Genomic DNA, 18,653 nt, shown 5'->3' with positions numbered 1-18,653 from the left:
TCGTCTCTGACTTTACGCCTACAAGGTGGACCAACTAAGTAAGAGTGTCTAACAGAGTGGACTGTGAGTGGACACGGTGTTTAAAAACTCCAGCAGTGCTCTTGCTTCACCAAAAACACAAGGTAGAAATACCCTGGACAGGGCACCAACCTATCGAAGGGCTCGGCCATCGCAATCCCCCACTCAGACATAGCCAACCATGTCAGTGTAGGGCTAACGTAATAGACCGCTGTGCTACCCAAGCACCAGCTAAATAAAATGATCTTAGTAACCAAGTGGTTATTGGTTAACCGATTCATCATGATACATCCCAAGTCTCTTACAAATTTCCTCTTTACTCTGAAGCATCACGGCTTCCTGTACAAGCTGGCTAATCTCTGACGCACTGCGCGGTTAATCTGTGTGTCACCGAGAGGCCGGCCGAGATAGAGGAAAAAGAAAGGGAGCCGACAGATGCAGCTCACCAGACGAATCCCCATAAAACACAGCTGGCCTCTTATATAATGGTGAGAAAACGTTTCCTGATCTGCCCTCCCAGCAACAGGCTACACCTCCCTCCTTTTTTACCCCCTTTTTCCTTCCCTCGGTTCTCTGTCTGCTTCCACAGCACCTAGTATCTCGGTGGCTAAACGTAGTTTAACGTAACGACTGCGTTAGCCTGTTTTACCTCAGACTGTTAGCTTAGCATACTGCTCCTCAGATGTTTACACACAGCACTCACAATGTCGCTGAGGTAAAAATACACCAAATGTGTTTGTTTCTAAAAACAGTATAAAAACTACACATTTTCAATATTTTTAAAATAATTAAAACATTTATAGTCACTGAAGTTGGGACATTTTGTAAAATGCAGAAAACGAGCATCTATGGGGATTAAATATAATGAATTTATAAATGGTGTTGGTACTAAATAAGTTGGGTTTACAGACATCCCAAGTCTCCCGGAAGTTCCGGGAGTCTCCCGCATATACATAGCGGCTCCCTGATACCCGCAAGTCAGATAAAATCTCCCGGAATCTAGAACGAGCGGCCAAGAGCGCGCGCGCACACAGGCGACACAGACTTTTTTCCCCGATCGCGTATTAAATCCGTTATCTGATACACAATCTAGCGCACTGTGTAGGGAACATAAACCAATTGTCTAATATACTGTCTAGTGCACTATGCAGGGAACATAAATCCGTTATCTGATATACAATTTAGTGCACTGCTGGAGTTAGCAGTGCTGCTGGAGTTTTTAAACACCTCACTGTCACTGCTGGACTAAGAATAGTCCACCAATCAAAAATATCCAGCCAACAGCACCCCGTGGGCAGCGTCCTGTGACCACTGATGAAGGTCTAGACGATGACCAACTCAAACAGCAGCAATAGATGAGCGATCGTCTCTGATTTTACATCTACAAGGTGGACCAACTAGGTAGGAGTGGACAGTGAGTGGACACGGTACTTAAAAACTCCAGCAGCGCTGCTGTGTCTGATTCACTCATACCAGCACAACACACACTAACACACCACCACCATGTCAGTGTCACTGCAGTGCTGAGAATGATCCACCACCTAAATAATACCTGCTCTGTGGTGGTCCTGTGGGGGTATTGACCATTGAAGAACAGATTAAAAAGAGGTTAAAAAAAAGTATGTAGATAAATAGATGGACTACAGTTAGTAATTGTAAAACTACAAAGTGCTTCTATATGGTAAGTGGAGCTAATAAATTGGACAGTGTGTGTAGAAACAAGGAGGTGGTTTTAATGTTATGGTTGATCAGTGTATATCATTAAAAAGAAGGAATGTGATTGGTGGGTGGGGTTTTATAATCCTGTTCACATCATTTCTGATTGTTCCGGGTTAAATTAGGGTAAATACGTGCACTGCAATGCTGTGTCCTGTCTGGATACACGTGCAGCGCAAATCCGCTTCCCTCTGCGGCCAGCGTGAGGTAAAAGCCAGACACCTAAGCATGTGAACTGGCAAGTACATGTGAATGAACCAGTGGCTGTCCAACTGGGGCAACAGCCGGTCTTGTTATTTGTAGACTGTTGTGTTGAAAGTGCATCCTGCAGGTGTACAAGCTATTGTTTCAGAGCTCGCAATCACCTCAAGCACTCATGAGTTACAACCCAGAGCTGTTTAACTCACCCATTCATTGTAAATATTTACTGTAAACCGGTTTATATACACTTTTTGTGGAGTATTTAATTTAAGGTGAAGCAACACCTTCTATACAGATGAACTTAGAGGATATACAACTATTGACTGATGCTTATCTGTTCTTCTGTACAACTTGTCAGCTCCCTGTACCCAAATTATCAATCAAAACCATAGTACCACCACTGACCAGCAGATGATTGGTTGGTGGATGGGCAATGCATAAGGATTTGAGTGAGTTTGACAAGGGCCAAATTGTGATGGCTAGACGGTGTTCCCAGTCTGCAGTGGTCTGTCTCTATCAAAAGTGGTCAGTGGAAGGAACAGTGGTAAACCGGCGACAGGGTCATGGGCGACCAAGGCTCATTGATGCACATGGGGAGCTAAGGCTGGCCCGTGTGGTCCGATCCAACAGACGAGCTACTGTAGCCCAAATTGCTGAAGAAGTTAATGCTGGTTCTGATAGATAGGTGTACCTATTAAATTGCTCAGGGAATGTACATACAACAACCCTATGGTTCTATCTCAATGTTAAACAGTATTAGGGTAGGTGTCACCCTGCTTCAATCTGTCCTGATTGAACCCTTCAATTCACTTTATTTTTGGGAGAGTGGAACAGTATGATATAACTACGCCATTAATACCAGAGATGGAACAGACTCTAATCCTACAAATATCCACTTATAGAACAAGGCATGCACAGCTCTATTTTGGCATCCCTCTGGCATGTAGCAGCAGCTTCATATCATTTTATGCTATTTTAAATAAACAAACACACACTATATTGCCAAAAGTATTCACTCACCCATCCAAATCATTGAATTTAGGTGTTCCAATCACTTCCATGACCACCGGTGTATAAAACCAAGCACCTAGGCATGCAGACTGCTTCTACAAACATCGCTCTCAGGAGCTCAGTGAGTTCCAGTGTGGTACCGTGATAAGATGCCACCTGTGCAACAAGTCCAGTCGTGACGTTGGGAACGACAGCTACTCAGCCACGAAGTGATAGGCCACGTAAAATGACAGAGCCAGCAGATGGGGTCAGCAGATGCTGAGGCGCATAGTGCGCAGAGGTCGCCAACTTTCTACAGAGTCGATCGCTACAGAAATCCAAACTTCATGTGGCCTTCAGATTATCTTAAGAACAGTGTGTAGAGCTTCATGGAATGGGTTTCCATGGCCGAGCAGCTGCATCCAAGCCTTACATCACCAAGCGTATTGCAAAGCGTCGGATGCAGTGGTGTAAAGCACGCCGCCACTGGACTCTAGAGCAGTAAAGACGTGTTCTCCGGAGTGACAAATCACGCTTCTCTGTCTAGCAATCCGATGGACGAGTCTGGGTTTGGCGGTTGCCAGGAGAACGGTACTTGTCTGACTGCATTGTGCCGAGTGTTAAGTTTGGTGGAGGGGGGATTATGGTGTGGGGGTGTTTTTCAGGAGTTGGGCTCGGCCCCGTAGTTCCAGTGAAAGGAACTCTTAATGCTTCAGCATACCAAGAGATTTTGGACAATTTCATGATCCCAACTTGTTTGGGAACAGTTTGGGGATGGCCCCTTGCTGTTCCAACATGACTGTGCACCAGTGCACAAAGCAAGGTCCATAAAGACATGGATAAGTGAGTTTGGTGTGGAAGAACTTGACTGGCCTGCACAGAGTCCAGACCTCAACCCGATAGAACACCTCTGGGACGAATTAGAGCGGAGACTGTGAGCCAGGCCTTCTCGTCCAACATCAGTGTCTGACCTCACGAATGCGCTTCTAGAAGAATGGTCAAAAATTCCCATAAACACACTCCTAAACCTTGTGGAAAGCCTTCCCAGAAGAGTTGAAGCTGTTATAGCTGCAAAGGGCGGGCCGACATCATATGAAACCCTATGGATTAAGAATGGGACGTCACTCAAGTTCATATGCGTGTGAAGGCAGACGAGCGAATACTTTTGGCAATACAGTGTACCAGAAATACACCAAACTACCATAAACAACAAAATTGCATTAAGAAGCATATGAGATTAAACAAAAAGATTTACATAGTATTTAAACATCAGCACTTAAACATTTAAAACAAGACAGAAACTTCTGCTTTTTCTAAGTCTGCCACAATATGATATCAATGTAGTGTGTTCTGCACCTCTCTAACCAGGGATGTTGATTATTAACGTCTTAACTGATGACTGACAATTACGGCATTGTTCATACAATGTTTACAGTAAAACAAGGTCATTGAAACAAACAGTTGAATCATTTATGTGCATTTTTCTCTAAAAAATGATTTGGATATATTGCATCATGATCTAGCATAACTGCAGGGAAAATGCTGATCATTAAGATAGCGCCTACATATGTACAGTATTCTTTAATTAGCATGTTTGATCAATGCAGCCTTGTGATGGACTTTTGGAATTACTGAGTTTGGGGATGTTCACCCAGCTATTTTTACTTTGTAGAAGATAAACAGATCATGGATATGACTAAAACATTTTTGTTTAATAGCTGAACATTCTGGTTTCATGAATCATACCTCAAACAAACTAAGTACAATGATTTTAATGAATGATACACCGACCATGCATAACATTATGACCACTGACAGGTGACGTGAATAACACTGATTATTTCTTCATCACGGCACCTGTTAGTAGGTGATATCCCACCTACTAACAGGTGCCGTGATGAAGAAGTAATCAGTGTTATTAGGCAGCAAGTGAACATTTCATCCTCAAAGTTGATGTTAGAAGCAGGAAAAATAGGCAAGCGTAAGGATTCATGATGGCTAGACGACTGGGTCAGAGAATCTCCAAAACTGCAGCTCTTGTGGGGTGTTCCCAGTATCTATCAAAAGTGGTCCAAGGAAGGAACAGTGGTAAGCCGGCGACAGGGTCATGGGCGGCCCGTGTGGTTTGATCCAACAGACGAGCTACTGTAGCTCAAATTGCTGAAGAAGTTAATGCCGGTTATGATAAAAAGGTGTCAGGACACACAGTGCATCGCAGTTTGTTGTGTATGGTGCCGAAAGCGCCGCCAATGGGAACGTGAGCATCGGAACTGGACCACAGAGCAATGAAAGTAGGTGGCCTGATCTGATGAAACCATGGTTTGTGGAGCCCAACAATAAGTTTGAGGTCCAATCCAATCGAGCATCTGTGAGATGTGCTGGACAAATAAGTCTGATCCATGGAGGCCCCACTTCACAACTTACAGGGGTTAAAGGATCTGCTGCTGACATCTTGGTGCCAGATACCACAGCACACCTTCAGGGGTCTAGTAGAGGATTAAAAGCTCAAGCCAAAATGCACAACCAAACAAATGAAAAACTAATGTGTGGAAACAGGGGTCGTTTGTGTGTGATGAAACGGTGAGAAATCGGCTCAATATAATGAGATGCACATATAAAAAAGCCAAATGAAAGCCAGAACAATCACTCAAATGGAAGCAAACCAGGTTGCGGTGGCTTAGAGAAAAGCAATCGCAGTGTGTGGATGATTGGATGAAAGTTATACTTAGTGATGAATTACAAAACTCACAGGCCAAGCAGATGATGCTGGAACATTTGTCTGATGTCACTGCCTGAACAACATCTCAATCCCCACTGTACAATTGACATGGTGGTGGTGTGTTAGTGTGTGTTGTGCTGGTATGAATGGATCAGACACAGCAGCGCTGCTGGAGTTTTTAAATACCATGTACACTTACTGTCCACTCTATTAGACACGTCTGCCTAGTTGGTCCGCCTTGTAGATGTAAAGTCAGAGACGAATTTAACCTTTTAACTGGAACATGATTCAAAATATCCATATCATTTTCATTAAAACACACCAATAGCGCCAAGCATTGATCCACAAGTAAGATGAAGAGTTGAGCAGAGTCAGACTCCGTACTGATGCTAACCGTAAGAAGCTTTTAAACTGAGATTGTACTGAACTGGGGGAGGGTAAGAGTGTGTTTTAAATTGGGGTTTTTAACTGGTACATACATCAGCTGGAATTACATTTAAATGACATTTGACAGCATTAATCCATCACTTCTTTGTTGGTTACTGGTTAACCAGTAATGACTGACACATTATATAATGTTGCCATGTAGGTAGATAATATTTCATTTGTTATTGATTAGGGTATTTTTGTACATTTTGTAAAGTTTATTTTGTAATTATGAGGGTTCTTATGATTCAAAAGCCTTATAAACCTCAAAAGCTGATATTATTCCACCTTGGTTTGAAGAAGATAATAAATGGTGCATCTGAATCAAACCAAAATCGATTCCCATACTTGCTGACTATGTAAAATTGTGGAATAGTAAGTGTAATTCCCCCTGGACAGTGCAGAAGTGTAGATAAAATGCTAAAAAAAATATATAAAATTTAATCACCATAAAGCACAGACCTGCAACCCAACGGCCAGCAGTGGATTAAAGGTTTCCCGGCATTCTGAATACTTGCCATGATAAAAATTAATCACAGGCCGCTAACTTGTTTTTAAACACCCAGGATAATCAGTTTAGAGTGTATTATCACAGCAAATGCTGAGCTGTTGTCCATTTTATCAGCTTCACTTACCATATAGAAGCACTTTGCAGTTCTACAATTACTGACTGTACTTCATCTGTTGCTCTGCATGCTTTGTTAGCCCCCCTTCATGCTGTTCTTTAATGGTCAGGACTCTCCCAGGACCACTACGGAGCAGGTATTATTTGGGTGGTGGATCATTCTCAGCGCTGCAGTGACACCGACATGGTGGTGGTGTGTTAGTGTGTGTTGTGCTGGTAGGAGTGGATCAGACACAGCAATGCTGATGGAGTTTTTAAACACATCACTGTCACTGCTGGACTGAGAACAGTCCACCAACCAAAAATATATCTAGCCAACAGCGCCCCGTGAGCAGCGTCCTGTGACCACTGATGAAGGTCTAGAAGATGACCAACTCAAACAGCAGCAATAGATGAGCGATCGTCTCTGACTTTACATCTACAAGGTGGACCAACTAGGTAGGAGTGTCTAATAGAGTGGACAGTGAGTGGACACGGTATGTAAAAACTCCAGCAGCGCTGCTGTGTCTGATCCACTCATACCAGCACAACACACACTAACACACCACCACCATATCAGTGTCACTGCAATACTGAGAATGATCCAACACCTAAATAATACCTGCTCTGTAGTGGTCCTTTGGGGGTCCTGACCATTGAAGAACCAGGTGAAAGTAGGCTAAAAAAGTATGTAGAGAAACAGATGGACTACAGTCAGTAATTGTAGAATGACAAAGTGCTTCTACATATAAAGTGAAGCTGATAAAATGAACAGTGAGTGTAGAAACAAGGAGGTGGTTTTAATGTTATTCACTGGCTGATCCTTCAGCTGTTCCACTAGTTGTCTGTGTACCAAGCTACATAGTTTCTTATTATAAAAGCAGATGCCTGGCGTAGTGTGTGTTAGAGTACCCTCACTCTAGGTAAACATGCCTTGGTCTGTGTTTAAACTGCATGTAAAGGTGGCTCACATCTACAACACATTTTACAAAAATTAAATATCTACACCTATATCTTTTGGCTGTTTTGGCTTTAGGGGTCAAAACAGTGGATCATTATGGTCTGCATACTCGATTTGACAAAGTTTAATGCCACAACCCTCATTATTTTATTCTGGCTTGGGACCAGCACTGAGAGCACACAAGTGCACCTTCCAGTAGCTAGGCTGATTGGCCATCAACCCCAAGGCATAGCCTATTGTGTCTGTGTAGAAAAAACCAACCGGCCGACAGCATTGACGAGATTCAAACCCCAGATCTTATTAAAAGTGAGCTAGCATGTTTTACCACTGTGCCACTCATCATTTGTAGTCACACCAATCAACCTAAACATTAAAACCACCTCTTTGTTTCTACACACACTGTCCATTTTATCAGCTCCACTTACCATATAGAAGCACTTTGTAGTTCTACAATGACTGACTATAGTCCATCTGTTGGTCCTCCTACCTAGTTGGTCCACCTCGTAGATGTAAAGTCAGAGACGATCGCTCATCTATTGCTGCTGTTTGAGTTGATCATCTTCTAGACCTTCATCAGTGGTCACAGGACGCTGCCTACAGGGCGCTGTTGGCTGGATATATTTTTGGTTGGTGGACTATTCTCAGTCCAGCTGTGACAGTGAGATGTTTAAAAACTCCAGCAGCGCTGCTGTGTCTGATCCACTCATACCAGCACAACACACATAGTTTATTTAGACAATATTTCGTCTAAAAAGAGTCGTTTCTGACTCACTGATTCCATGCTCATACGCGAAGGAAAGCGTTCCGCTTTGCGCTTTTGTGTTTTAAACGTTCTCAGATGGTAACCTGTGTATTCTGTGTTTGTTCACTGGCACAGTTTTTGTTCTCACATCATTCTCGGACTCACGCAGTGACCGACACTCCTCGTACTCACGCGGGTGCTTTTGCTTTAGGTGCTGAAATAAAGTTGATGTGTTGTCACCTTTAGTCGTTACAGTATTTTTGCACGTTTTGTCCGACCTTCTGTATCTGAAAAACTTCCACACTAGTGATGTAGCTCGGCTTTTAGGGACTAGTTCGTCCTCGGTGCTAACTCCGGTACTACTCTCTGTCCATTATTTCACTGTTACGCACTTGAGAGCGAGTGACGCACATTTGCTAATAATATCGCGATATGGCAAAAACCATATCGAATTTACAACTACACCGGTATTATCATGAACGATATTATATCGCCCACCCCTAGTGGCCAGCACAGGCAGATCTTGTTTTTATATGGTTGTGATGTGCATTTAGAACCCTTGCTTCATGTATTCCAAAAACATGTAAAAAAATATATTGGCTGCTCTAGTAAGTACTTGTGAGTGTGTTGCAATGCCATGAATTGGCACCCAGTCCAGGGTGTATTCCAGTTTTGCAATGAATGTTTTTGTGCAGTGCTATACCCACGGCAATTCTGGACCAGAATAAAGAAAGAGGCATGACAAAATATTGTACAGTTCATTTCGTAATGCCTTCTTACCTATGCTGAGTTTTAGTTTGTAAAGCTTAGATCACCATTTCACAGTTTACTATCATTTAATATTGTGACTTGTTCTTTACAATTCTCATAAGTAAAAATAGTATGATTTGCTTGATTGGTAACTTTTATATATCCATACCTATCCATTAACTTTGGACAGTCCTTGTTCAATTCCATTTCATTTTTTATGTGCAAATCGATTGACAACCTCTACAGTAAAGCAATGTAAATGTGGCATTCTACTGCTAAATAGAGTGCACAATTTACATACAGTGGTACTATTTTTGAAACTCAATGCCCTTCATCGAGAAATTTGTACCCTTAAATTCGACGTGCTCAGTTTGTTTTAAAAATGTATTTATTTAATTTCAAATTAACAACGAACAGCCGCATTGTTCAGCGCTCGGCTTGAGCGGTGCGGTAATACATCATCAAAGTGTGCATATGAGATGAATCTGCATTTGTGTGGAATAACCGTCAGATTCACTCTGAAAGTGTCCACGTGTATCTGTGTTCCACTGGATTTTCCTACCTCACTGTTTCACTTTTAAACTTGTGTTACAGCTCGGGGTTCTGAGAAATGTTAAGAATCAGCTTTTTATTTCAGTGTTTTTATATTATATTTGTGTTTATTTCAGTGTATAAGTGTCAAAAACAACCCCATTATTTTACATTAGCCTAAAATATATGCAAGTCTATGGGACCATGGAACGTATTAACAGGTTTCCAATATATATATACATATTTTGTAAAATGGCCTCAAAGAATGTGCAGAGAAAGCGTAGTGGTGAGAAAATGAATCTATTACTATTCGTTGTGTTGTGTAATTACTCCTGCCAGTAGCTGTCACTGTGTATCAGACAGAGGGAACAGTGAGTGAGAGAGAAGAAGGAACATGGCTCAGTAAAGTATTCTTTCTTTCATGCAATTACACCTACAAAATACAACACTATTGAAATAAAGAAGGAAATAATAGAGAAATATGAGAGTTGTTGTTTCTGGTAGATACATTTTATAAAAGAAGGAAATTTATTTTGGTGTATGGTACAGCACACGTACGGTACTGACATGTGATGTGTGTTTATGTACAGTACAGTACAACTGTGTATTGTTTATTACAGTAATGTCTATTCTATAATTTAAGATTTAAGGGAAAATATTCTTGTATTTATAACAAAAAAAGACCATTTAAGACATTAGAAAGGTTAGATAAGGGGGTGATTTGGGGGTCTGGCACTGATTAATTCTATTTACATTATTTCTTATGGGAAAAGTAGGTTTAACTAACGAACATTTTGACTTAAGAGCCCTTCGGAACCAATGAAATTTGTAAGTCAAGGGTCTACTGTATATGTAGCATATACTCAGAAAAGCACATTTTTGTGTATCACCCACGCTCTAGTAGCATCTAATTAACGCCAGTCCTATTTTTTTGTGAATTTTGGATTACAAAAACTATTCAGATAAATTCCCTCACAGAAAGGTGACAGTTTTGAGTTTTTTGTCGACCTTGGCAGAACTACTGTTTGATGTGCTTTGTAATGGAGTCAAACTAGCCCTATTTATCTGAGAAAAGAGAAGTCACCAGCTGTAGTCAATTAAAAACCACAAGAAATGAATAGGCCACGCTAGAAAAATAAATGGTAGTTTTCCACCCAGCAAAAATATTTCAAGAGAACCCACAATAAACGTTTTTATGAACAAATAATTATATTTTAGAGAGAAAATGAGTTTATTGTACTCTAACTTGTTTAGCTTTTTAGCCTAAGTAACTTTTTAGACTAGCATTGGGGCTAATGTGTCTGTCTATACTTAGCCCTCGTGCCAGACTGCACTAAACTTATACTTAAAAAAAAGTATGCATTAGAAGTACAGTACAGTAAAGTACGTGTTAGGTGTGTACTATTTTGACGTACTAGTTAGTACAGTAGTATGCGATATAAGACAGAGAGCTCGCGAGCTTGCTACCAGTCAAAGAAGCTCGGTTAAAGTGAGGAAAGTTCGCTGCTTAGCTTTCTGCGCTAATATTGTTAGTTTATGTTCCAAATGTAATATAATGTAACACAATTTCATATAATTCCACACAGAATTAATGTCTACAAATGTTACAAACGAGTCATGGTCAAATTCCAACATTTTCTTTGTTTCAAAATTAACCACTTTAATTCCCTCAGCAGCTGAGGTAAGACTAGCCGAGGTAAGTTATGTGTTCGCTTTCTTGTACGTTTACTCAAACGGAACGTCTTTTTAAGACCGTAAATATCAATTTATATTGTTTTTATTTGTGCGCAAGATTTTAATGGACACGTCAACTTTTCTTTTATCAACATAAGGGAGCTTATGCTGGTTCATAAATTCCCATTAGTTAGAAGAAAGAGGAAGTTTGAGTGTGAAATGTCGAGAATGTTGACTGTAAACAAACAAACAAAACGAGGAACTTTACAGGTCTGGTCTGAATCCGTATGTAAATCATTAAGAGTAAAACGTAGTTGTGTATCAATCCGACACAATTCTGATCATCTCCCTAAAAAAGTAGATCCTCCACTAAAGCCTTGTCCCTTCTTCCAATCCACAGCGTCCCTTAATACCGCCATATTGGAGGCATCGCCGGCTCGATAACATTGTTTCCAGGCTCTTTAAACACCGCACATAATCGCGACTCACCTTGGCGATGGCTTTCCGATATCTCATGGTGGCTTGCTGGATAAGTGCGTGGACTTTAATATTTCCATCTCCGCAAGGAACAACAACCCGAGTCCTTCCAAAACACACCGTCACTTTCATACTTTTTCTTCCTCTCCTAGTCCGTCCTGAATCCAAGAGGGAGGAAATTCAGGGCCAGAAAATTCCTGATACTGTGTTCCGGAGTGCGGCACATTAAGCTCACAAATGTAATTCTGTGTCAATCTTGAAATCAGGTTTAAATGGCAACGATGATCCCTACTGAAGAGTCCGTGTTTCCATCGTGGCGTTTGTGTGACCACCTGTTTGGTGTTTGGGAAGTGGAAGGATCCTGGAGGGAACAAATGGGGGAGGAAGCTCTGTGTCTCCCTCTGTTAGTTCCTACAGGTAATGCATGGATGTTTGGACTCAAAAGACATCAGTTCCCCTTTTAACGGGGAATTTACCAGAAATTACAGCAGTTTACTGGGCTGAGACGAGGTTTTGTTTGTTTGTTTATTAGGATTTTAACGTCATGTTTTACACTTTGGTTACATTCATGACAGGAACGGTAGTTACTCATTACACAAGGTTAATCAGTTCACACAAGGTGATATCGAACACAGTCATGGACAATTTTGTATCTCCAATTCACCTCACTTGCATGTCTTTGGACTGTGGGAGGAAACCCACGCGGACACAGGGAGAACATGCAAACTCCACACAGAAAGGACCCGGACCGCCCCGCCTGGGGATCGAACCCAGGACCTTCTTGCTGTGAGGCGACAGTGCTACCCACTTAGCCACCGTGCCGCCCGAGACGAGGTTTAACAAACTATTGTATTGTATTTGTTTCTATTGCCAGGTGACCTGTACTGTACCTACACTGGTCAGCCATAACTTTAAAACCACCTCCTTGTTTCTACACTCGCTGTCCATTTTATCAGCTCACAGGACCGGCACAGAGCAGGTATTATTTAGGTGGTGGATCATTCTCAGCACTGCAGTGACAATTGCATGGTGCTGGTATGAGTGGATCAGACACAGCAATGCTGCTGGAGTTTTTAAGTACCGTGTCCACTCACTGTCCACTCTATTAGACACTCCTAGCTAGTTGGTCCACCTTGTAGATGTAAAGTCAGAGACGATCGCTCATCTATTGCTGCTGTTTGAGTTGGTCATCTTCGAGAACTTCGTCAGTGGTCACAGGACACTGTTGGCTTGATATTTTTGGTTGACAGTGAAGTGTTTATAAACTCCACCATATCAGTGTCAGTGCAGTGCTGAGAATGATCCACCACCCAAATAATACCTGCTCTAAGCATGCAGAGAAACAGATGGACTACAGTCAGTAATTGTAGAACTACAAAGTGCTTCTATATGGAAAGTGGAGCTGATAAAATGGACAGTGAGTGTAGAAACAAGGAGGTGGTTTTAATGTTATGGCTAAATTTATCTCCTTTCTATTGCACATAACCCATTCTATAATATATTTGTGTCTGTTTCCAATTTCACTGTTGTTGTGGTGGTGCTTAATTTTCTGCAGCCCTGTTCATTGTACTGCAGTTTTTTTTTTTTAATATGACAACTGTATTGTCTCACTCCAGTGATGATTCTGTCTGCACTGTCTCTTGCCCCATCAATATGACCCGCTTGGGTACAATTGGTCCCTGGCCAAGAAGGGTAATCAAATTTAGCACGGGTACTTAAGTACAGTATGTGTCACTTGGCAATATAAACAAATATATATATAAATGTGGAATCACAGAGTTCATACCATAAAGTACCATGCAGTGGAAAAATGGATATGGTTACCTTTCTTGGCCAGGAACCTAGCATAAAGAATGCCCTCCCAGCCTCACCTTCCACTAAAGATAGTTATGGATTTGGATGCATATTGAACTGAAGGGCAACGGAAAAGCAGCTTAAGCACCTAAGTACTTTTTTTGCAAACAAAATATCCAGATGTAATCTTAGAATCCCCAAAACAGATCTTCCATGAATAAATAAATGCTTAAAACACAAGTGGCAATGTCCACAGTCGAGCTCCTGCTCCAAACCTGGTACCTTGAAGCTCAACTGAAGTTTGTTGCTGAGCAAAAGGACATTTTGGACTGTTTTACCCATGTTTGTTTATTAGGATTTTAACGTCATGTTTTTACACTTTGGTTACATTCATGACAGGAACGGTAGTTACTCATTACACAAGGTTCATCAGTTCACAAGGTTACATCAAACACAGTCATGGACAATTTAGTATCTCCAATTCACCTCAGTTGCACGTCTTTGGACTGTGGGAGGCAACCGGAGCTCCCGGAGGAAACCCACGCAGACACGGAGAGAACATGCAAACTTCACACAGAAAGGTCCCGGACCGCCCCACCTGGGGATCAAACCCAGGACCTTCTTGCTATGAGGCAACAGGGCTACCCACTTAGCCAATGTGCCACCCTATTACCCATGTTCCAGTAGCTTCTATATATGTTTTTGGGTTTTCTTCCTGACCTTGGCAGAAACCATTGTTTCACTTATTTTGTAATGGATGAAAGCACATTAGCCCTATTTATCTGGGCACAAATAAGTCACTAGCTGCAGTTAATTATAACATGAAATAACATGAAATATTTCAGGTTCATCCTGTCTGCAATGAAATAAAAGTCAAAGTAAATGTAAGAAACTCTGTGTTTTTTATTATTTGCGTTTTCCATGCTGTCCCAACTTTTTCTGATTTGGGGTTGTATAAAACAACATAGTGGACTCAAATGCATTAACCACATCCTTTAATTAATCAGTAGTGATGTATTTAAATCACAGTCAGTGTGTAACATATGAAAATACATGTTTAATGACGTATCAAAGAACACAAATTTTACTGGGATATAAAAACAAAAACTCAGTTTTGCTGGGATGAGACTAGTCTTGTCATTAAAATATTTAGCCAATAGCATCCTCTTGTCAAAACTTAGACTAATGATGGACTAGAGTACACTTTACACAAGGTGGAATGCAGAGACTTTGTTTTTTTTTTTTAACTGTGCACCAACAAGCTCTACCAACAAGGCACCACTGATCCTCTAACCCAGGTCCCAGGTGGTGGACTAGCATGTTGGACTGCTGCGCCACCACTTTAGTTTTTGGCTTCTGTGCAAAAGCACCCAATAAATAATAATAATAATACCTTGTTAAGAGTAGTGTCCTCCTGTGTTGCCATTTTGGCTGACACAAAGGCACAGATGATTGAAGTGTCAGTTTCTCTTAATTGAACATCACCTGCTTCTTGTCAGTGTTAATTCACTTTAGGTAGAAAATTCTCTTGGTTTTGTGGTTCTCCCGCTCAGACTTACCAGCATCTCTGTTGGCAAACCTGCTGGTTTTCTGAAGCCATGATGCCAGCTGCTCGGTCTGGTCCAGTTTTCCCCTGGCGTGCAATATCAGCACACTTGGTAACTCATCCAGTGTTGTGGCATTTTGGGCCTCACAAACAAGACAGCGGATTGCCCCAGAGATGGCATGGCATCTCATTTCCAGAGCAGACCCTGCTTGCAAATCCAGATTATGCACAGGCAGCGCCAGTTGGTTGGTAAGGGTTAAGCTACCACTTGTGCATTGCCAGTCCCAACTGGTTCTAAGGGTTCAATATTCTTCCTTTTTCCAACAACTGAGTTGACGCAGATGGCCGGAGCAGCCTGTTATATTGTGACAACCAGTTTTCAGTTCTGCGCTATACATGTTCTATCCGCTTTCTCTGTTGTGGGCTGCAGATGTTTTTGTGTCTTTTATTTGTTACTTTATTTGCAATTATCCCCTTTTTGTTATTGCCATTTTAGCCACAGTATTGTTCTACCTTGGTTAAAACACCTTGCGCTCGAATTCTTTTAATTCTTGCAGAAGCAAGGCCTCACCTCACGCTTCAGTAGCAAGGCAACACCCACCCTATTACAATGGGCTGAGGAGCCATTTGACTGCTTCTTTTTGTTTTAATGAACACTGCATGGCTGCATAAGTTTTATGCACCTGTTAGCAATGGGTGTGGCTGAAACAGATATCCTCACTGATTGGACCAGGTGCCCATACACTTGCCCATGTAGGGTATGTGTGTGTATTGCATCGTGTTTACGCCTAAATCTCATCTGGCTTTGGTTTCTTTTTTTAGGGCATGGCTGAATAAAGCACAAAAATAGAACCATCAAACAGATGGTATTAACCAACACACACACACACACACACACACACACACACTATATTTGTTGGCCAAGTCAGATCAGAGTGTAGGTTTTAGTGTTACAGCCAGCTGTGGGATTATAGAAGCTTTGATCTACACACTGCAGGAGCAACAAAATACTACATTCAGGCAAACTGGCACCACAGTTATACACAAACACCCCCTGTTAAAAAGTGAGTATAATTGGTATACACCGATCACCCATAACATTAAAACCACCTCCTTGTTTCTGCACTCACTGTCCATTTTATCAGCTCCACTTACAATATAATATTAAAATATTATTGAGGTGGTGGATCATTCTCAGCACTGCAGTGACACCGACATGGTGGTTGTGTGTTAGTGTGTGTTGTGCTGAGTTGTGTATGAGTGGATCAGACACAGCAGCGCTGCTGGAGTTTTTAAACACCTCACTGTCACTGCTGGACTGGGAATAGTCCACCAACCAAAAATATCCAGCCAACAGCGCCCCGTGGGCAGCATCCTGTGACCACTGATGAAGGTCTAGAAGATGACCAACTCAAACAGCAGCTGATCGTCTCAAACTTTACATCTACAAGGTGGACCAACTAGGTAGGAGTGTCTAATAGAGTGGACAGTGAGTGGACACGGTTTTTAAAAACTCCAGCAGCGCTGCTGTGTCTGATCCACTCATACCAGCACAACACACACTAACACACCACCACCATGTCAGTGTCACTGCAGTGCTGAAAATTATCCACCACCTAAATAATACCTGCTCTGTGGGGGTTCTGACTATTGAAGAACAGGGTGAAAGCAGGCTCAGAAAGTATGTAGAGAAACAGATGGACTACAGTCAGTAATTGTAGAACTACAAAGTGCTTCTATATGGTAAGTGGAGCTGATAAAATGGACAGTGAGTGTAGAAACAAGGAGGTGGTTTTAATGTTATGGCTGATAAGACCAGTTAGACGCTAGATTCATCCTTACTGGCACTACCAAACTAACACTAACATTTCAGCTCTTATTGACTCGCAAGTCTCTCAAATGTCTTGTGGCATGTGTAGGCTTAGAATCAATGAGGCATTTTGTCAACCAAACTCTGAAGAATGGAATTGGCATCTATAAGTGGGCATTTCTACCATGAGTGGGTGTTCTGTCAGTCAGGGCCTATCCAGCTGTTTAATAGGTACAATCTGCTTACTTTTTACTTGTAGCTCATAAATTTATAAGGTTAAGATTTGGACTAGGAGTAGGGGGACTAGTAGCCTTACTTTTTGTAGTTTAGAAACACTCTTCAGCAGTGGCATAACTAAGACTTTATGGCCCCAAGTGCAAAAAAAAATTGGGCCCCCTCAACAAATTTCATATACATATACTGTATATATACAGTATATATATATATATATATATATATATATATATATATATATATATATATATATATATATATATATATATATATATATATATATATATAGAGAGAGAGAGAGAGAGAGAGAGAGAGAGAGAGAGAGAGAGAGAGAGAGAGAGAGAGAGAGAGAGAGAGAGAGAGAGAGAGAGAGAGAGAGAGAGAGAGAGAGAGAGAGGTTCTGATATTTCATTGTCTTTTTTAATAATAGTCATTTTAATTAATGAAAATAGGTGAGGGGTTGAGTTCATGTCGTGGAGGGCAGCAGTACATTTAAACAAACAGGAATTTAAACAAATACCTCATTTAATCAAACTGGCAATACATTAAATTAAGGTAAAATGCAGAGGAGGTTAAGTTCATATTTAATGTAGGTATACAGCAGTGGCGGCTGCTGGTCTTTCAAAGAGGGGAAAGCTCGTTGTCGGCTTACATCATAAAATTTGTCAATTTATTTATACATAAATTCTGCCCTCCGTTCCTTTTCAAGAAAATGGCCTGTGATCCTATCGAAGAAATGGGTTGCAGTTTGTCTTTCGACTTCACTTGCAAAATCCACGATGGGACTGAAGCTCCCAGTGATTAAGTGACGTGTAGATCTCAAAATAGCTGTCAATCAAAACGGGATTCAGCCTTTCGACTGATCCTCCAATCATCTTGCAGAAGCTCCGCGTCCAGACCCGCCCACAGCTCCATTCACCCCCAGAGACGCTCAGCGTCCGGGGGCGGGACAAAATCGTGTCATTTATCCAATGACCGGCGAGTTTCGAAGCAATGAAAAAAGCCGTTCCATGCAGTCCCGTTGAAGTGAATAGACGCTCAGCTTCTACGGGCAAATGCATTGACGCTACGGGAGTTAACAAAATCGAGTCAGTCGATTTGTGATAAGTAGCTGATTCTGAACGAACTCGTCTTCGAGATGAACGTGTTCTAACGCATTTGTAGTCAATGAAATGTTAACACAACTGTACATATTTGACCATTTAATTTTTGACATTTTAGGGGAAGCTGAGCTTAGTCTTAGAGTCTTTTTTAGGAAGTAGATATTCCTAAACATGCCACTATGTCACAAACACAAAAAACAAATGCAGCCCAAAACAATAGTCAGTAAAGAAAAATAGTGATGCTTTATAGTGCAGAATAAGTAATGTTTATTTTATTTGAAGAAGAATTCACATTATTTCTGACAATTACTAGATTTACATTTAATGATAAAATTAAACAGAAAATAAATCATAAGA

The 18,653-nt window shown here is 41.3% G+C and overlaps 1 protein-coding gene across 3 annotated transcripts in view; it reads right to left on the bottom strand.

Moving 5' to 3' along the window:
• pard3ab (par-3 family cell polarity regulator alpha, b) overlaps positions 1-12,131 on the bottom strand; it is a 152,245-nt gene extending 140,114 nt beyond the window's left edge. For all 3 annotated transcript variants that reach the window (XM_062988060.1, XM_062988061.1, XM_062988062.1), the window contains exon 1: positions 11,822-12,131. In XM_062988060.1, the coding sequence (XP_062844130.1) occupies positions 11,822-11,941 (120 nt within the window). In that variant the 5' untranslated portion in view covers positions 11,942-12,131. The remainder of the gene's footprint in view (positions 1-11,821) is intronic.
• Between the last annotated feature and the right edge of the window lie 6,522 nt (positions 12,132-18,653).

Source organism: Trichomycterus rosablanca, chromosome 25, assembly GCF_030014385.1.
Source record: "Trichomycterus rosablanca isolate fTriRos1 chromosome 25, fTriRos1.hap1, whole genome shotgun sequence".
Taxonomy (NCBI): Eukaryota; Metazoa; Chordata; class Actinopteri; order Siluriformes; family Trichomycteridae; genus Trichomycterus; species Trichomycterus rosablanca.
This window is presented reverse-complemented; position numbering and strand designations above follow the sequence as displayed.